Below are 21,523 nucleotides of genomic sequence, written 5' to 3'. Positions count from 1 at the left end.
TACCCCTGCAGCTCCCTGAGCCATGGGGACATGTCCCTGTGCCTCCGGGTACCCCTGGAGCTCCCTGAGCCATGGGGACATGTCCCTGTGCCTCTGGGTTCCATCACAGCTCCCTGAGCCATGGGGACATGTCCCTGTGCCTCTGGGTACCCCTGGAGCTCCCTGAGCCATGGGGACATGTCCCTGTGCCTCTGGGTTCCATCCCAGCTCCCTGAGCCATGGGGACATGTCCCTGTGCCTCTGGGTTCCATCCCAGCTCCCTGAGCCATGGGGACATGTCCCTGTGCCTCTGGGTTCCATCCCAGCTCCCTGAGCCATGGGGACATGTCCCTGTGCCTCTGGGTTCCATCCCAGCTCCCTGAGCCATGGGGACATGTCCCTGTGCCTCTGGGTTCCATCCCAGCTCCCTGAGCCATGGGGACATGTCCCTGTGCCTCTGGGTTCCCCTGGAGCTCCCTGAGCCATGGGGACATGTCCCTGTGCCTCTGGGTTCCATCCCAGCTCCCTGAGCCATGGGGACATGTCCCTGTGCCTCTGGGTTCCATCCCAGCTCCCTGAGCCATGGGGACATGTCCCTGTGCCTCTGGGTTCCATCCCAGCTCCCTGAGCCATGGGGACATGTCCCTGTGCCTCTGGGTACCCCTGGAGCTCCCTGAGCCATGGGGACATGTCCCTGTGCCTCTGGGTTCCATCCCAGCTCCCTGAGCCATGGGGACATGTCCCTGTGCCTCTGGGTTCCCCTGGAGCTCCCTGAGCCATGGGGACATGTCCCTGTGCCTCTGGGTTCCATCCCAGCTCCCTGAGCCATGGGGACATGTCCCTGTGCCTCTGGGTTCCATCCCAGCTCCCTGAGCCAGGGGTGACACTGTGGCTCTCTGTCTGGCTCAGTGGCACACCAGCCTCTGCTGAGTCAGCAGTGTGTGACATCCCTGCTTCTTCCTTCTCCCCAGTGTGGAGCACATCCAAGGAAATGCAATATCTGACCAGTGTTATATATATATATATATATATATATATATATATATATATATATATATGTATGCAATAGACATGATTTATATATGATATAAATGCAATATCTGACCAGTGAGATATATATATATATATATATATATATGCAATATACATGATTTGTAGATTATATAAATGCAATATATGACCAGTGATATATATATATATATATATGTATGCAATAGACGTGATTTATATATGATATAAATGCAATATTTGACCAGTGACATATATATATATATATATATATATATATATGTATATATATGTATGCAATATACATGATTTGTAGATGATATAAATGCAATATCTGACCAGTGATATATATGCAATATGCATGATTTATATATGATATAAATGCAGTATCTAACCAGGACAGCTTCCAGTGAAGGGCAAGCCACAGCTCTCCCTGTGGTATTTAATAAGAGAATTTCAGCTCATCACTGCTGAGATGTTTCTGTGCCTAAGCAGCACTCCCAGCCAGCCCAGTGGGCACTGTCAGCCTCTCCCAGTAACCCTGGGAGGCCAGCACTCCCCAGGGAGCTGAACAAGCACCAGCATGGCCCTGCCATCCCCAGGCTGCCAGGGCAAATTAATGGGCTCCACAGCTGTCTGCACATAATGGAATCCATATATTCTGCCACCCCACAAGACCTCCCTGGAAATTACCTCCCCTTTCCTTGCCTTTTGAGAAGAGTTATTGTATGGGAGCTCAGCTGGGATTAGGTGCTTTTATCCACAATATATCTATACATTATACATATCTTCATTTTTTCCCTTTTTTTTTTTTTTTTTTTTAATCCTCTTCTTCCTTTCCCACCTCCTTTTTTCAACATCTTGAAGGAAGGAGACAAATGGTGACAAGGTTAAATTTCTGTAGTGCTTGTTGAAACACTGCATTAGGGCAGAATTTGAACAGTGTTAGTGAAATATCAGCTTTCTACTGTACCATTCTCAATTCTGTTTTGAAAAATGCAATAACAGATAGAATAATCTTTAAATTCTATCTTATAACAGATGGAATGTGTGTCTTGGACCATATGGCTGCTGATTTGGGCTGTTTGGGATATCCTGTTGCTTTTACCATATATGTTGTTGCTTTGGAACTTGCTGGTGTGATGTTGAAGCACATACATTTCAATTTTTCACAGGTTCTTAATTAAAAACAATTTAACTGTGAAATATAGCTAGATCTAGGGCTGCCTGGGTTTTGTGTCAAGCTTTGTATTAAGTATATGCAGAGAAGCACTTAATTTGGTGTGTAGACAGAAGATAAAAAAGAGCCTTATTCTTGTGTATATTTTGAGTGTTAGTGTCATCAGTGTAAAAATATTTCTGTTAATTTTGCTGAATGATGCTATACATGTGCTTTTCTCAGTTTACACAAAAGTAATATTTGTGGAAAGCTTAAGATAAAAATTCTCTTTCAGTTTGTCAGAGAAATGAGTCTCCTGTTTCCATTCCAAAAAACCAAGATGGATAATCTGGAGTTGTGAAGGGGCTCATGTTAAATTAATTCTTCACAAATTTTTATGTGTTGATGAGCTGAGCTGAGCTCTTATTAAAAAAATGTGATTATACTAAGATAGTGTTGTTGTCTTTCCAAGATCCAGAAGTTTGTGTGATGAATGACCTCTCTTGGGATTCTCAGCAGAGAATTTAGGAGTGGGAGTGATTTTACACCCCACTGGTGGTGCTGTGATTTGTGTCATTGTCCTTGGCAGGCAGGACCTTTGTGTGAAGCAGTTCTCTGTCACCTGTTTGGGGTCTGCAGCAGGACAAGAGCAGATCCTGGGGCTGGATTTCCCTGCAGAGCTGTGCATGGGCCACGTTCAGCTGTGAGCTCAGCCCCAGCCAGCCCAGGGTGGGCAGGTGAGCTGTGTCAGAGTCATTATTGCATCTCTTTATCCATCTCCTGCAGGAGGAGCCCACCCTGGGCCCTTTCTGAGCCCACACTGATGAGTTCCAAATACCACCTCTCCCTGGTATTAATATATATATATATATATATATATATATATTATGTAATATATGGAACTTTTTTCTTGTTTAATTAATAGAGCCTCTCTACTGTGGCTTTTCCTCCAATTGAGTCTTTTCTCATCCTTGTGTGAGATCTTGCTTTGGTATGATACACTCAAACCAATCAGAGGTGAAGAATTTTCCTGAAAAATGAAATTCCTGCTTTAGTCTAGATTTATTTAAATTTTTATTGTGGTAATGCTGTTTGAAAACAACAGTCTTTTGAGTAACTTCTGTCAAATTTCAAATCAGTAATTTAAACAAAAGCAAAACACCTTTAAAAAGATAAATGCACTTAGAAAGAAGTGTGTGGTATGCTGCACACTTCAGCATTTGTCCAACAGGAACAAATTTTTTCCAGCATGAGCCTGTCTTTAACTGAGATGGAAAGTCAGTATCATTCTTTTTGTCTCTAAGTGCTTTATTAAAAGTATATATTTCATGTGAGCCTTTGCACCTACAGAAACTTTCCTTCCCTAGATGAATTGAAATGGTCCACACATGGATATAGAAGCTATTATTTTCCCAGCAGGATGTTAAACTGCTCATCAACTCTAGCAGAGCCAAAACACTTATGAAAACCATGCAGGTGAAGGAGCTGCAGCTCTAATAACCACAGGTCAGCACTTCAGCCAGGAAATCTTCCCCCCTTCAAAGAAGTTTTGCTCCCAAGACCTGAACACTTTATGCTGCAGAGAGCTGTTTTACTGGGGGCTGAAAATCATCAAAAAAGGCTCAACATTTCTGATGAAGCAGACACAGATTCTGCCTGCATCACAAACCTGCAGTCCAGGTGGGACCTGGCTGCTGCTTTCTAGCCTTATTTTGCAGCTAAGCCACTTTGGATACACCCCTGCACCCTCCTGCTCTGACTTAGACCCCACTAGTGTGATTTCAAAGGCAGAAAGAGGAAATCTGGTCTATCAATATTAAAATACATTCCTCAGTGTTCAGGAGAATTTGGTAAACTGGTTTAACCCACTTGTGCCAGGAGTTGCCCATAATTGTAGATTACACTGAGAAAACCTGATGATTCATATTTCTTCTTTCTATTTTTACGTAGGATGGTTTTTTTTTGTGGTTTGTTTGCTTTCCCTGAACTCTATAAACATGTAACAGTGTCTATTATGAAAACTACACCGATGGTGATTTTTAAAATGCTGGGATTGAAGAAAATGAAAAGTGGATTAGAGTAACCCTAAAGAAGTAGCACTGAGTATTTGGACAGGGACTTCTTATGGGGACATGTATTGATAACACAAAGAGGACTGGCCCTAAACTGGAGGAGATTTAGATTGGAAATTGGGCAGGAATTGTTCCCTGTGAGGGTGGTGCAGGTCCTGGATCCCTGGCAGTGTCCCAGGCCAGGTTGGACATTGGGCTTGGAGTGACCTGGGGCAGTGGAAGGTGTCCCTGCCATGGCAGGGGTGGAACAAGATGAGTTTTGAGGTTCCTTTTGACCCAGGCCATTCCATGGATCTGTGAATATATTGCATTTAGCCCTTCCATAATCTGTGTTGCACAAGAGTTCAACACCCTGTTGAGTTGAGCTGTGGAAATCCACGTTGGCCTTTATACCCATGAAGCCCCTTTGCTCTGGTTTGTGCTCATCCCTTTTTGCTGACTTGGATTTTCTCCTCCTTGCTGTTTGTTCCCCTTTGTTTGCAGCAGTGGTTGTAAGTGATTTGCCATCCTCCCAGCTGGCTGTGCTGCTCACAGCTCCCATGGACAGTGAATGCTTTCCTGGCACTTCTCTTTGCATTCTGTAGTAGTTGTCAGCTTTCTAATTTCATTTTTATTCATGGAGGTGCCAACAAAAATGACAAATGTCTATAAACCCCCTCTTCTCCAGATTATAAAGCAGTAACTGATGCTCTCTAGGACAAGATTTCTCTTACATGTGGCTTATTTCAGACTTAAATATTTTCAATGACCTTTTTTTCAGTGTCTGTATCTATCCACTTCAGAAGATATTTGATTAGATATGCCAAGTTCTGTGTTTTTCTGAGAATACAGGATGCCCTATGCTATTAATTTTTTTACAGCAATGATTGACTCAAATGCTTTGTGGGAAAAGAAAGAAAAACATATTTAGCAAAGATCTGTGGTAGAGTTAATTTGTCTCCCTGTGGCTCTGAGATGTGCAATTCAGATTTCTGCATGCTGTGGACACCCTTGTCAATGTATTGATGAAGGGCTGTGAGAACACAGCAGTTTAAAACAATATTTTAAAGCAGAAATTCCAGAGTAGTTTATATGGGTGATATTCTTTTTGTTCTCAGCTACTGTAAAATACAGCAAAACTGAAGAATATTTTATTTACATTTTTAAACAATAGATGAGTTTTCAGGATGCTCATTAAAACAGGAAACAGAAAATGATGAAAGGTTTTCTGTAATGGGAAGTAAAAGTGTCATGACATCACCAGGATATATTGGAGACCAGGAGGCAGAGCAGCTCTTGCCCAGAATGCTGATGAGCTGTGCTGCTCAGGCTTTCTCCTGCAGGAAGGAAGGATGCATTTTCTCTTTCTGCTGTATGTTGTTATATATTTATACACAAAAGTGTATAATGCAAAAGAAGTTATTTCATCAGTAATGTCCAAGAGCTGCACACCAGGCTGGGAGCAGCTGAAATTTGTTCATTAAAAGTTCATGGTCTGTTGACCTTTTCTCATTCAAGCCTTGTATTGAGTCCATTCCTTATCTCTGCTGTGCATGGCAGATTGTTTAGCATATTTCTTGTGTGAGAGTGACTTTGAGTGCCACAAGGACCTCACTTGGCACTTGCAGGCATAAGCAGAATGTGTTTGAAAATGTTGCTGTGCTCTCTAGTGGATAATTTAGTTATAAGTGTCTAAGAAATTAGTATCAACAACAGTTACCAATTTATATTTCACTTAACTGAAAGACCTGCAGTGAGACCTTCAGCACAAGGGCTTTGCTGAAGTGCAGGGCTGTGTCTGCAGGGAGCAGCTCACAGGTTTTCCTGCACACATTTCATTTCTGGTGTATTTAGGGAGAGCCCACATTCTGTGGAAGCTTTTTTCCAAGAACAATTTCCAGCAGTGCAGGCAGCAAGAGGGCTTTACTTGCCAGCCTCTCTCAGATCATGAGAGATGAGTTTACCCACACCTTGTTATTGCCAGCAGCCCTTGGCTGGCCCCAGCTATCAGTGTTGGGGACACACCTTGTCCCTGATCTGGGATTCCTGTGCCTCTTTTCTGGATTAGTCACTGAGCTTATATTTGTTCTTATTTCCACTCTTATTTCCTTTATCCTGCTCAAATCTTTGTGCTCCAGTCTGTGTTCTTCAGTCTTCAGGCAATCATTTTCCAGCCCTATTCTTCCCAGCCCAACAGGCATCTCTGGTGGTACCTGCAGAGCTCTCAGAGAGTTCAGTGGTGGTTTACACTGTGACTTAGGCTGTCATTCCAACTGTCCTCTCCCTCCCTTGGCCTGTCAGTCATTCTGCATCGAAGGTCTGCCATTTCTGCTTATCTGAGTCATTTCCAGCTGCATTAAATTTACTGAGCTTATTATTGTTTGAAGATTTAGATACTAGAATTGGCAGAAATAAAAATGTCTTTCCTGGGAAAGCTTGATTTCCAGTGTTCTGCATGGTAGATTGGCTTCTTTGATATGGGCCCAGGGCTGTGTGTGAAGGTGCCTGCAATGGTGAATCATTGTTCTAATGACCAAATTATTGGAGCAGCAGATTTGAATCACATCACATCCAGTCCTGTTTCACCAGAAAAATAATTTGGCTTGATTCTTCTTTGAACTTCTGTTGTCAAGTTCAGCCCTGAAAAGCTGTGCAAACTTTTCCTCATGTTTCAATGGATGTTTTCACAGAATTCCCAAAATCTGCTTGCAGTTGTGGCTGTCTGCATTTCTGCCTCTGTGTGCAGGGCATGGGGAGTAGTTCAGCTGTTACTGAGTGTGCCCAGGCAAGTGATTTCATATCTCCTTGGATATGGTAAAAATGACCCCATTTTATTGCTCTTGGTCAGTATATGATATAAGATTCATCCAGAGAATGAAATCTTGCTGTGTTGTCAACTCTCCAAATCTGGATTTGGAGCAGATTCAGACTCTTTTCAGTGTTGATGGAAAGATGTTTCCCTTCATCCACATGCCAGCCTCTCACTGTTCCAGGTGATTCAGTTCTGACTGCTCAGGTACCTTTTTTCAGTCTCCTGTTTGTAAATATGCAAACAAATTAAATAGAAAACAGGAATGAGAATCTAGGAATGAATTTTCCCTTTGGTGGTGTTTTTCTTCTCCTTGCTTTTGGCATTTAGATAAGATTTAATTTAGTTTCAGGTTTCATGCCAGATTTCAAGGTAATGATGAGTTTTAATTTTACATTTGTTGTTTCATGCTCTCATGATAACAGTATGAATTCTACAATTTCAATAAATGCTGCATAACTCCACAGGTTAGAAAAAACTGTTTATTTGCTTGGGGTGATGTGTAGTTATAAAAATTTAAGCAAATATGGAATATTGTGTTCTATTGAAATATAAGTTTTAAGGATGTGGATGGAGCAGCCACTTAAAAATCTTGGAAGGGCTATGTTGGGAAATCTGCAGAGTAGGTGGGACACTTGGGAGGCATTTGTGTCATGAGGAGCAGCTGAAGCCACTGTGTGAAGTTGGCATCAAATAAAAAAACTGCCAGAGCAGAGGTGATGTGATGGTCGCTCACTTCTCTAGGTGTGGAAGTTAATAAAAATAGGAGAATCTTTGAGAGGTGTTCCAAAAATCATGCTACTCAATTAGTTCAATTAGTGAAATCACTCAAACCCTACAGTCCTTAGAATAATCCAAAAAAGACTTAATTATGTGTGAGAATTCACAAGAATGCAGGAAATTTTCTTTTCTCTTGTAAATTAAGCCCTACCCTTCCCATTTTATTAAAAGGTGATGGCACTTTATTGTCAAAGCCCTGGCAGCCAGAGCCTTCCAGCCTGCTCTAAAGAACTGATCTAAACAACTTCTCTACAAAATATTCCTGACCATTGTACTTGGCATTGTAATTCAAAAAACATCTCTGGTGCTTTTCTATTTTCCAAATAATCATGGTCAAGTTGTACTTGCTTGTCTGTTAAGGTTATTAAATATATATGTATACAAATACTTATATATAATGTTTATTCAGTGCAGCAGGTGCTCAGGTGAGCATCACTGGTAATTTGGGTCACTTGTTTTTATTGGGTTCTCTCTTTGATGGAATAATGGTGAACTGTATTTCTTTTAAAAGTCTCAGCAAATGTGTTAGTTTGGGAACATTTGGATGTATCACAAATATATATGTACATATATATCTAAAAGGATAACATCCTAAATATTTTTGTTCTTTCTTTGGAACTTTCCACTATATGACATACTGAAGCTTTGAGTAATATTTTATTGCAATGCAGTAAAGAGTTGACTTGCAGTTTTATTATTACTGTAATTTTCATTCAAAATTTTATATCCCCAAATTAATTTTTTCTCGGTTTAAGTCAATGTGGAATATGTTGCCCTGACTCGTGTCATGAATTTTTGCTCTTTTCCTCATGTGTTGTTCAGAGTGTGAATGCCATTTTGTTTCCCAGGTGAAGTTAACACTTAATGGTGTTTTACAGCCTTTTAGTTTGTCTGCTGAATGGGGGCACTGAGGGTTTTCCTGAAGAGATGAGAGGGCAGCAAAGGCCATGAAGTTCTATGAACCTCAGGGCATACTAGGAATGGTGGCATTTGGGAGGAACAATAACTCTAAACTCAGGAGGGGAAACCCACTGATGGTAGAATGGAGCAGTAGTGCTGACTTTTTTCAGTCAGCTTTCCAAAATAAGCCTGATCTCTCTGGAGAATCATATTTGGTGGAAGCTGGTGTCTGGAGCAGGGATGTGGCCATAACATTATGGTGAAAGTGGATTTCCCTGTTTCCTCATTTGGAATCTGGAGTTTCCTTTAGTGTTGTGTCTTTATTCCAGCATCAGGCTGAGGAGCTCTCAAACGATACAAACAATGAGCTTTCATTTTCTGCCACTGAGAGTGGGCAGCAGGGCTGTGCTCTCAGTGCCCCAGCCTGTCCCTGAGAAATGTGAGTTTGCATTCCTGCTCTGTGTGCCCCAGCAGCAGCACAGGGAGGATGCTGGCAGCTGGCAGAGCACCCAGCCCCAGCTGCCTGCCAGCACACATCTGCCCAGCCTGCTCCCTGTGCCAGGACAGCCTGTCAGCCCTCCAAATGTTTGCTCTGCTCTCCCATGCTGTCTGCATTTCAAGAAATTCGTGCTGATGCAGATTCCTCAGGGCCACATGTCTGGCACCCACTTTGCATGTTCTGTCTAGATGGAATTGCTGCAGACAACCAGGTATGAGTGCCAAAAAAAATTACCTTATAGTCATAGAAATGTATTCTGTCCATACTTCAGTTATTCCTGAGTTTCTGGAATCCTTTTGAGCCACCAAAAATGTCCACTATACCCAGGCACAGGGAGTTATGAAGCAGCAGAATACAGTGTCCTCTTCCTTTTCCTGGTTTTCCATCCTGAAATTTGTTTCTCACCCTACAGTCCCTGATCCATACAAAGCAGAAAGGAGCTGTCCATCTAAATTTTACTTCTGTCTCTCGTGAGGCACAGTGTGGCATGCACTTTGAGATTCCTGCCATTGATACACAGAAATGAGAAGGGAACTATCTGATCAAGTTGTTTTCCTTGCCTCTTGTGAACAACATATGACAGCTTTGAGAAATTGTGTTCAAAGGAGTTCTTTATTGTGCCATTTGAATTAGTGAAATAAAAGTAAAGACTTCTTATTTTCTAACAGCTTATTTTCCCAGTGGCTGTCCAATAACAGCCTCTGCTTCAGTCACAGGGTTGGGGAGTTCATGTGTCATTAGCACACTCTGAAAGCCTCTGATGCCTTTTTGATTTATTTTTTTTTTTATTTATTTGTTTTCTTGCTCTACAGTTTTGTGTGGAGCCCTTGCACTCCTAAACCAGGGAATGCCAGAGTGCTTTGCTGCTTTGACAATCCACTTGTGCATCCAACAAGAAAAATCTTTGAGCAATGGCACAGAGGATGTTGTTATTGTGACCACTGAAAGTATCTCAGTTTTGTGCTTTTTTTTTTTATGGGTACAAATAGTGTTGTGATGGTAAGCCTTGAAAATGGGTAATTCTGAGTTAGAGAGAAATGTTTGAGTTTTTACTTACCAAGATCTGCTGTTGCTTTGTGATCAGTTGTGCTTTGGGAGCATTAAAGCATTGGAATGAGAATTCTGCTTACTAAACCATAACAAAAAAATTTGTTCCACTTTGAGATTATTTTTTTTTAATGAAAACCCAAGTGAAAAGTGCTCAGAGTATTTACACTTGAAGTGACCTCAGCACAATTCACAGTTGTTCAGCAGGGGAAAAAAATGTATCCAAGTTCTGATGTTCTAATTTATCTTTAAAAAGATTCCACAAGACAAATAAAACCACTTATATTCATTTTTCTCCCCAGCCTTCTTCCATTACTCAGTAGTGAAGAAGACATAAAGGTGATCTGAGAGTTTAACCAGAAATAAAATACAGGAATGTATCCTGGCCCTCACACTTAGGTTGTATTTTCCTTTAGAAAATTCTTTCATGTGCTTGTGGGATATCAGAGATAATGATGGGTTGAGTAGGAGCAATGAAATGAGACTCTCAGTCAATAAATTTGTTCAAAATGCAAGCAAGTGAAATAATCTATTGTCTGGTGCAGCTGTTCTGTGCAGGTACATAGTTCAAATAATTTCAAAGCTTAGGCTCTAACAGAAACTGTTGGGTTGGAGTACAGCACACCAGAAATTAAATGCCTTTCATGTCTGTTTGCAGGAATTTAGGACAGGGAGAAGAACTGAATTGAATTTAAAATTATATTCTGAATCTTATCCTAAATTTACTTAAACTTATCCTATTAATGCTGAACTTGTAACCATTCTTGTAAATTATTTCTGTTCAGAACTAAACGTAACAGCATCAGAATGAACTTCCTTTAGATTTTTTAAACCTGGTAATGCTTTTTTAAATTTTTTTTTATTTTAATATTTCAAAAGAGAAGATAATTTTTTTTTCCATTGTGAACTTCCCATTCTGTATTGCACTGTCTGCTGTGGTAGCCCATGTTGATGTAGTCAGTGTAATCCAATAGGTCCTGGATAGTTCAGCTAAAAACTCATGGCAAATACTGACTCTTGAGCAGGATGTCTTGCTCAGAGATGACCTAAATGACCCAGATTTATTTTTTTTATATTAATTTATCACCATGTTTACAATATAGGGAGTAGCAAGAATTGCCTCCCTTTTTAGTGGCATTTGCTTAAAATTCTTGTATCAGGACCAGAAACCTTTTGCTGCCTTAGTGGTTTATCCAGTTTCTAGACCCTTTTGCTGCTATTTTGCATGCAAATACTGTGCTGTCTGCAGGCTGGGCCATGGATGGGTTTTATACACAGGTCATTAAAGAACTTGCCTGTGCATCTCCAGATTTATTAAGTGACTTGGAGTGCCACTCTATCAAGCCATTGTATCCAATTAGTATTTCTTTCCCTTACAAAAGGATTTATTGAAAAATATTTGCAGTTTATGAAATTATATGTGCAATTATATAGGCTTTGGGGTAATTACAAGTATATTTTAGTTTTTCAGTACATTTTATTATGCTTTATTATGAACTGTTTACAGCAGTTCTTGCTGGCAGGGGAGAGGAGAGAGGGAGGGCAAATGGAGCTGGATGTGGAGTAAGACCAAGGGAAATCTCATATTAAGGATTCACCAATGAATCTTTGCAGGGCTTATGCAAATCCAGTGGGTATTTTGTGAAAGTGTTAATGAGTGTCACATCCTGATTACTGCAGATTTCCCCTTGCATTTCCAACCGTACCAAATCCAGTTGAAGCTGCTAAAATTAACACCACGAGTCCACAACATTTTGTCAGAAAAACGTGTGAAATTTGTTTTTAAAATATTGTGCACTCATTATGCTTGAAAACATCTTACATAGATGTTGATATAAAATATCCTGTGTGCATTCCTTGATGGATGACAGACTTAGAGTTGATCTCCCTATATCCTTCTGCAGGAGTTTATTTCTGAGCTGTGTTTTGCATCTCACCTTAATCAAACATTATGATTAATTGCCCTGGCACTGAGGATCCTGTTAGGAATGTGCTTGTTTACCAACAGCCACCAGGAGCCCTTTTTGCCAAGCACATGGATCCCAGAATGGGTTGGGTTGGGAGGGACCTTCAGGACCATCCAGTGCCACCCCTGCCATGGCAGGGACACCTCCCACTGTCCCAGGCTGCTCCAAGCCCCATCCAGCCTGGCCTGGGGCACTGCCAGGGATTAAAAAAAAAAAACAAAAACAAAACCCAATCATTCTGTTCCCCTTTACTTAACAGCAATTGTCAGGGTTTTGAGCACCCCAGCCAGCTCTCTCCCCTGTTTCCCATTCCCTTTGCATTTTGCTTCATGGGCCATCTCTCCTCTGAACCTCTCTCTCAGCTTTTGCTGGGTTTGAAGTTTTGAGACAATTTCATGTCCCTTTTGCTCTCTTTTGACTCAGTCAAACATATCCTGTCTTTATAACTAGGCCAAAAAAACCCCTTGCAACTCATGAAAACACCTTAAATCCAGACAACATTTGGGGGGAAGGAGATTTTCCTACCACCACTCCAGGATGCCACTGGTGGGATGGATCAGGATGTGGCACCAGAAGTTGGGCATGGATTTTTTATTTCTCTGCCAGCCTATGTGTGCTGTTAATATAACCCTGAATGTCTGTGTTTGTGACAAGCCACCATCACAACGAGCCTGCTCATTTCCAGATACGATAATTTGCACATTAAAGGGAACTTCTCTGCAAGAAGACAAATTGGAGGCTACAAAAGCTTTGTGATTATTGTAATGCTAATCTGTATTCCATCCCATATATGTGTCACATCTTGAATACTTAAAAAAAATTAATTAGTCATCTGTGTTGTGCTACAGATGAGCAAGAGCAAGGGGCTGCTGGCATCCACAAGCTGTGACATTCTCTGTGCCAGCAGGACTTTAAAGGAGAGAAGGTCCCCAAGAACTGAGCTGGAGGTGGTCCCAACCTCTGCCTTCTACCTGATTGTGCAGAAAGTGGTGCCATTTGTGTGGTTGTGTTATATGGAGTGAGGAAAATATGTTTAAAGTATATTGAATAACAATTCCTATGCTGCTTTATATGCTGTGTTTATAAAGATATTTAAATCTTTGCATTTTTTTTTTTTTTAGTAGGAGGTGAACATCATGCCTCTAAAGCTAGTGACAAAAGTCTCATTGCACTTCCAGGTTTTTTAGGTATTTTCCATCGTGTTTTGACATTTCCTCATGCTGGTGTGGTGAGCACTGTCACATCTGTCTTTTCCTGGTCATGGGGCTCTGTAGACAAATTAACCTTTTTCAGTTTTATTGAGGAAACAATTTGAATTAATACTGTGGGAAGGAAAGAAGGATTGTGGAACTGGAAGACATTTTGAATTCACAGCATAGTAAAAAGTTGTGTTTTATAATTGCTAAACAAAAAAAAAAGTAATTTATTTGAGGAAAACACCTAAATGCAGATCCAGATTACCTCTGAAGGACATATATATTGGAATGTTAAAGTCCATGTCACAGCCTTAACTGGTAATCCTTGTTCCTGAAATGCTGTCTGCTTTGGGAATGCAAATTCCTGTGACTACTTTAGCATTTCAGCAGGGCTGTGAATATGTATAAGCACAGAAGGAATTATTTTACTTCAAGACTTTTCAGAGACCTGTTTCTTCTTCATGTTGGTAGATGTGTTGTTACCTTATGTTTCACATTAAACTTTATAACAAGCCCAAAAAAAGTCAGCAGTGTTGAAAGTGAATGCTGCTGGTAAATGGTGTCTGCTGCCTTCTTTAACCTTGACAAAAATGAGATACAGGTTTTTTTTTCTTTGATTTGATGCTTCTTCAGAAACTTTGCTTTATTTTAGGGCTTTGGAAAAGTAATTCTTTTTTGAACTTGATTTCCTAAGCAGCAGTGGCTGTGCAAAAAATCCCTATCCTGTGGAATATGCATTTTTGCTCTTTACAGGAGGGTGAGTACAGGCATGACTGGTTATTTTTACAGCAGTTTTCATAGCATTTATGCAGGAATTTTTTTTTGTGGCAATGTTTGAAGTAACATTTATTAGAGCAGTACTACTTTAGTTGCATCAAAATTATGTTCCTCTACTATTTTATTGATGGTGTTTGATTTCTTGCTTCTGAATGAAATTAGGCATGACTTTTTGGGAAAAATATAGAAAATAAAATTTTCCCTTTGATATGCATTGCAGTAAGAGTGTGAAAGTATCTTTGGACACTTGGAATGTTTAAGTTGATTTGTGAACTGCTCTAATTGTATGAACAGCAGAAACAGAACTAGAACCTTCAAGAGAGATTGGTGACATTAGTAGCAAATTAACCTTGGGAAAAGGCAACCCCAACTCCTAATGCAAAATGAAGCAATTCAGATGGGTGTAATCACAATCACAAATTCTTTTTGGAGGCTACTTGGCTAAAGAAAAGTACTGACATTTTGAATATACAGAAAAATGATTTCTGAAAGCAGCCACTGTTGTTGTGGAACATCTCTTTTTGTAGGACCAGTGCTAAGCCCAGTTATTTTTGTGTACTTTTGTAATTAGTTTCACTGTGCACTTAGCAGTGTTGTGGATGCTTGCAGGATCCAATCCCTGAAGAACATTCTAAAATTCTGCTTGGCAGAGGAAAAACTTTTGTTTTCTGGTTGTATTTCTTTTGATAGTTCAGGTTTAAAATCCTTAGTACTTAGATTCTCTCCAAAATATACTATTTAGCATCAGTTAACATCATGCTTTGTCAGACACAGATTTCCTTGAGCTCTGGTTGCTCTCTTGGGTTTGTGGCATCTGATGGATTTTGGATTGTTTAATACTTTGGTTGTCTGGCTCAAACTTGCACATGGAAACCACAAACCCTTCTGAAACAAAGCTGCAGCCTGTTTGTGATAAACCACGTGATACTTTTCCATCTGATTGTGCTTCACTGGGCTTCCCTTGTGTGATGCTGCTCATTTGATGGCAAAACCATTCCAGCAGGAATCCACCAGGCACAGAGCCCCGTGTGCTGGACATGGACCTGCATTAAAGATTAAACCACATCTCACTGCCCAGTGTAACTGTGGTAAAAGCACCTTACAAACTGGGCAGGTGCAGAGTAACTTTCTGCTTGAGGTTCTACTTTGTGAATTTTACCAGTATTCCCTTTCCTTCAGTGGTTATGTTGGTTTTTTAATAGTTCTCACAGCACAGAAACTTAGTGCAGGAAATTATGGCTAAATCAGTTACCCACTGAAGACTTTAAGCTGGAAGCTTTCTAGGATGACACATCACCTTTGCATCAGTTTAAAAAAAAAAAAACTTCAGCTGCACCATTCTCTAAAAGGCACATATTTTACTGTTAGTTCCTTTGGTCTGCTTCTCTTCTTTGTCAATTGGAAAATTTAGAAGAAAAACTCTCCCCTTTTTAAGGAGAAGAAGGTGTAAGGGATGAGAAACAACTAAATTAATTTAGAACTTTTGATGTGCCATGAGATACAGTGAGATGGTACTCGTCTGTACTATTCAATAAGTACATTGAAAATACTTATTTGAAGATCTCCAGTAAAGAAGACAGAAACCGGGAATTAGTGAAACCTCAACAGCCACTGCCATCTCAGTAAAACCAGAGCATCCCAGCTGAGCTGCACCCTGTGCCAACTCAAGGACCAGCCCTGGCACCCTTGGACCATTTCAGACTTCAGACATTTCATCTCTAGCTCAGCTGTGAGGAAGAACCACAGTACCACCACTGAGAGAGAGAGGTGAAAAGGAATGTGTCATGTGCACACAGTTTTATTCAAGGTCACTGTTTCTATAGACTGAAACATACATTTACAATAATCTTTTTAAAGTTGGACATAGGAATTCAGGCCATTATCTTGATTTTGATCGTGGTCACAACTCTGTGAGTGTGTGCTTTGCCAGGGCTTCCCCCTGCCCCCTTATATTTTGCTAATGAGGTAATTAGCTGGTTCAAACTCTTTTTCATTGCTTGACTAAAGCACAGGGATCTCTGAAGAACAGCATGTGCCAGAAGTACAGGTCCTCTGTCTGAAGGCCCATACCTGCAGCAAAGGCTCAAAACAACAGGCCAGAGGTAATCGAGATGTTTTCTGACTGCTTTGACTCCAAATGGCCTTGCCCTGGACAGCATGATTAAATTAGCAGTGGTGATTGCTGCTGGTGGCATTTTTAATGGGACTGAGCTTAACACTAGCAATATATGGCAAAAATCAGATTTAAATAACAGAACTAATAAGCCAACCCGTAGTATTTCATTGATTGGAAGTGGTAGAATATGGTGTTTTAGTAATCCCTGCATTTGGCTTCACCCATGTTTAGACACACAGGGTGATTTAATTGGAATTTCTAACATTTCAGTGCTTTAATGCTCTGAAACATTAGCTCTGCCTTAGCAGTTAGTGTTTATTCATTCTCAGAGCACTGTAGGGTCATTAATCCTTCGAGCCCTCCTGAGAAGTCAGAGATGGGAGACACTGGAAGTCGTATTATTCTAATTTTGCAAGTGGGAAAACTGAAGTGATGAATAATGTGGTCAATGCCATACAATGAGGCAGTGTGAGCTCTGAGATGTTCTGGCTATTAAGCCCAGTGGTCAGGCCAACCCTTTCATCATTCTCTTTTTAATTTATACACTTTATTGTGATTAAGATACCTTAATGGCCCCATAGTCTGTCTAGGTAGAAAGTTTTCTTTTCCCTTTGGGTAATAAGGTGAGCGTGGCTACAATAAAAACTTCCAAGCAAGGAAAACACTATGAAATTACAGCCTGAATTTAATAATATTTTCCGTATGTTAAGTTTTCACTGAACATAATTAAACCTTGTCTCTCCTATTTTGCCAAAAGGGAGTGCAAATTCTTTGACTTGTATTTACAAAAAGGAAATGATTGATATAAGTTATTTTCCAAGAGATCAGATTGTTCTCGATTTTAATTGCAGAAAAATGATGCATAATTGAAAGATGTTTTAATAAACTTTTGGAGATTTTTGAGAAATAGTAAATGTGTGGTAGGAAAATTCATTTAACAGAATTAGAAAAGTCCTCTGAGCAGCATCTTGAGAATTTTTCAATAGAGTACAAGTGGTTGTTTACAGATTGTAACTTCAGTTGCATAAATAGATGTACTTTGAAATAGCAGCTTATTTGGAAGGGCATAAGCAATGCTTTTGTGTAGTGAAAGGGATCAGTTTTTAATGCTTATCTGAAACTTTTCTTTTTCTTCTTTGCAAATGGGTTAATTACTGCCATCTCTCGTGCAAAATTTTCAGGTTTTGTTTCAGCTCCAGCCAGTCTTTGTCTTAAAAATTACTTAGTCTGCAATATTATTCCAGAAGGAATTCAGAATTTCACAAGAGATTAATCATCATTTAATCCGAACATTAACCATTTCCTATATATAAAGACTGATCCTAATAGTGAACCCCTACAAACTTTAGCACCGCCTCTAGTATTTTAACCAGCTAATATTCAGCCCGTCCATTAAGTAAATGAGTGTAATCTGCTCTCCCGTGCCCACCTTCCTTTCCCACAAGGCTGTGGTTTTTAGCTAAGCCGGCGTGGAGCTGCTCTTATCTCCGAATAAAACATCGAGCGCCGAGGGGAGGAGGAGGAGGAGGAGGAGGAGGAGAGGCAGCGGAGCCGCGGCGACAGTCACCTGCTGTCCCACGGACAGGACAGGGACACGGACAGGACACGGACAGGGACAGGGACAGGACACGGACAGGACACGGACAGGGACAGGGACACGGACAGGACACGGACACGCAGCGCGGTGGGTGCTGCGGGCTCCAGGGCCGCCCCGGCACCGCCGAACATGAAACCCTGGCAGCTGCTGGCAGGCGTGGGAGATGCTCTGCAGGTGAGCCCGGCCGGGGCAGGGAGGGGGGATCCATCCCGGGGCTGAGCCGGGAGGGGCCGGGGCCGCCCGGCATGAGGGGCTGGGGGCGGCGGCACCGGCGGGACTGGCACACCTGGGCACGGGGTGACCGGCAGGTGAGGGGATACGGACAGGTGAGGGGATACGGCCAGGTGAGAGAATATCGGCCAGGTGAGAGGGATACGGCCAGGTGAGAGGGATAGCGGCCAGGTGAGAGGATATCGGCCAGGTGAGGGGATACGGCCAGGTGAGAGGGATACCGGCCAGGTGAGAGGATACGGCCAGGTGAGAGGGATACCGGCCAGGTGAGGGGATATCGGCCAGGTGAGAGGGATAGCGGCCAGGTGAGGGGATATCGGCCAGGTGAGAGGATACGGCCAGGTGAGAGGGATACGGCCAGGTGAGAGGGATACGGCCAGGTGAGGGGATATCGGCCAGGTGAGAGGGATACGGCCAGGTGAGAGGGATACGGCCAGGTGAGGGGATATCGGCCAGGTGAGGGGATATCGGCCAGGTGAGAGGTGTGGGAGGTGTCTGTCAGGTGAGGAGCGCGGGGCTGCGGGGCGGTGCCGGGCTCCAGGCGCGGCTGGGCTGGGGTGCTCGACCCGGAGCCAGAGGAACGCTCTGGGATGCTCAGGGATGCTCTGGGATGCTATGCGTTGCTCAGGGATACTATGGCTTGCTCTGGGGTGCTCTGGATTGCTCAGGGATGCTCAGGGATGTTCAGGGATGTTCAGGGACGCGCTGGGATGCACTGGGATGTTCTGGGATGCTCTGGATTGCTCAGGGATGCTCTGGGATGATGCTCTGGGATGATGCTCTGGGATGATGCTCAGGGACGCTCTGGGATGCTCAGGGAGCTCAGGGATGGTGCTCTGGGATGATGCTCTGTGATGCTCGGGGATGCTCAGGGGTGCTCTGTGATGCTCGGGGATGTTCAGGGGCGCACTGGGATGCTCAGGGATGGTGCTCAGGGGATGATGCTTTGTGATGCTCAGGGAGCTCAGGGATGATGCTCAGGAACACTCAGGGATGGTGCTCAGGGATGATGCTCAGGAACACTCAGGGATGATGCTCAGGGACGCTCTGGGGTGCTCTGGGATGCTCAGGGACGCTTTGGGGCGCTCTGGGATGCTCAGGGAGCTCAGGGATGATGCTCAGGGACGCTCAGGGGTGCTCTGGGCTGTGCCGTACGAGCTCCCGGCTCTGTGAGCGTTCCCGGCTGTGAGCGCTCCTCGGCCAGATGCCGGCAGAACGCACCGTGCCGAGGGGGGGCGGAATTATCCATCCTCCCTCCGTGTTCGGCTGAAGTTTACGTGAACTTCATCTTCGGAAGCTGCTTGGCTTTCTGTGGATGGAATATGCATTAGCATTTATGTGAAAGGGAGCAGGAGTCTCATTAGAAGGGTTTGTCGGGTGGATTGTTGCCTTTGAGCAGGCAGGTTACGGGATTCCTGCCCAACCTGGGTCCTGTTTAACTGTGGGGTCCCTGTGTGTCACCAGAATAATATACTGATCTTAGAAAACACAGTTTATGAGTATTTGAAGATTTTATTACTGTGCTTGTTAAAATGCATGGGATAGAGCAGCAGCAGTGTTTTGTTAATAAATGCAATTTAAACACACAGGTAATTTTGGCTAACAATCCATTTATATGTATTTGCACTGAAAAAAAAGCAGGAACAGGATATAAAAGACTGGGATTTAAAAATGCCTGTCGGTTTCCAGCTGGCTATAATTGCAAAGTGATTTAAACACTTTGAATGACTTCAGCAATATTCTTCCTTTAAAAACCCACACAACTTCAAAGTGTGCAAAAAATGTGGAGGGGGGTGGGGAAGGTGGGTTTCTCTACTTTTCACAAAAAGGAATCTTGTCCAGACTCCTCACAGGGCTATGATATTTTTGAAAGGCTTGCTGTCACATGGAGGAGACTCTGGCACAGCCCAGCAGTGGAATGCTGGGCTCTGCAGTTCAGACAGTAAAATCACATTGCTTCCAGGACCACACATTAAATCCCACCTCAGGTATTTGATTTTGATGAATACTGAGGAATTCAGTAAGATCCAAAGCAGCTTTTGTATTCATCACTTCTGTAGTGATAAGTAATTTGGTCTTAGCACAGAATAATTAGGATTTGTGTAAGTGTTACATAGAAAATTTGCTTTTTTTATTAAATATTTAGAAAAAATCATTTTACATGCAGTGCATTGATTCCATGTGTATTTCTAAAATGAAGCAACAGATAGATATAAAATTTGGATGTTTTGATATTGTGACCATGCATTGCAGTTTTTTCTTAGATATTTAATATTCCTGTTGCTGATCTGTTTCTTGAACATGCAAGGTTGAAGAGTGAGCAAAACTGCTGCTCACAGAACAGTGCTCCCTTGTCTACAGCAGGAGCATAGTGCTGTGAAGAATTATTAGTTTTTCAGATCTGAATCATTTAGTGAAAAAAAAAAAAAAAAAAAAAAAAGAAAGTGGACTTTGGGGTTTTGTCCTTTACAGGGGCTTCTGTGTGAGTGCCTGGGTAGTGTCTGTCAATCTTCAGCTTTACTTCCTTTTAGAAAGTTTGAGCTTCATTTTCTTGGCTACTCCCACTTGAGTAAAATTTTGGAATCAGAATAACTCAAAAATGGGTGGATGAAGCAACTTCAAGGTGTTACCTTCAGCCATTCCAGCTTCAAACCACTTACTTCAGTATCATGGTGTTGTTCAAATTTATCCTTCTTTTAATACAAGTTTTTTTTAATACAAGGATCTCAGTTTTGCTCATAAATCAGAAAACTTTTCCAGGAGCAATTGGTTGTTCAAGTGATCAGCTTAGTGACATTTGAAATGCTAGAAAAGGGTTAGAGAAATATTCTCAAGAATAATATTGGAAGCTTGGGCTTTTCATTTTGTAAGGAAAATATTGCTCTTAAATTTTTAATTAATTTTATGAAGATTAATATGCTAGAAATGGTAACTGAAGCATCGAATTAAAGAGAAGAAGGGAGAGAATTGTGGTCAGCTCATGCTTTTAAATTATTGTGGCAGTAATTGTGAAAAAGTTAACTGGGGAAAAATACGTAGAGAACTTCAACTATAGAAAATTTCCTGTCTGAAGTTGACTTCATATTTTAATTTAAGCAAGCAATGTGCTAAGAAAGAATTGTTTTTAACTCCTTATTAAAAATCAAGCTACTAAAGCCAAGTTTTCAGTTGACTTCAGTGATAGAGATTTTGGAGTTTTTATTAGGATTGTGTCAAGGGATTGTGACTTTCTAGAGTTTAGAGATGGGAACACAGACTTCAGAGGCCTTGATTATTTCAGAGAGTTTTTCAGTATTTTGGGGATTTTATATATATTTCAAGATTGGGACATAATTTACAGCATCTCCTAGGAACTAAGGATAACTTTTGAAATGTGTTAACTCTATGTGAGAATAAAGTTTTAAAAC

General features: G+C 41.7%; 1 protein-coding gene across 17 annotated transcripts in view; it reads left to right on the top strand.

Annotated features, from left to right (window-relative positions):
- RBFOX1 (RNA binding fox-1 homolog 1) overlaps positions 1–21,523 on the top strand; it is a 1,071,989-nt gene that overhangs the window by 487,994 nt on the left and 562,472 nt on the right. For 3 of the 17 annotated variants that reach the window (XM_056503481.1, XM_056503461.1, XM_056503471.1), the window contains exon 1: positions 17,788–18,059. The exons of 10 other annotated variants lie outside the window; for them this stretch is intronic. In XM_056503481.1, the coding sequence (XP_056359456.1) occupies positions 18,015–18,059 (45 nt within the window). In that variant the 5' untranslated portion in view covers positions 17,788–18,014. Of the gene's footprint in view, positions 1–17,787; positions 18,060–21,523 lie in introns of those variants that run through there. 4 more of the 17 variants (XM_056503475.1, XM_056503459.1, XM_056503473.1 and 1 more) reach the window with 4 other exon arrangements.

This window comes from Oenanthe melanoleuca, chromosome 14, assembly GCF_029582105.1.
Source record: "Oenanthe melanoleuca isolate GR-GAL-2019-014 chromosome 14, OMel1.0, whole genome shotgun sequence".
NCBI lineage: Eukaryota > Metazoa > Chordata > Aves > Passeriformes > Muscicapidae > Oenanthe > Oenanthe melanoleuca.
This window is presented reverse-complemented; position numbering and strand designations above follow the sequence as displayed.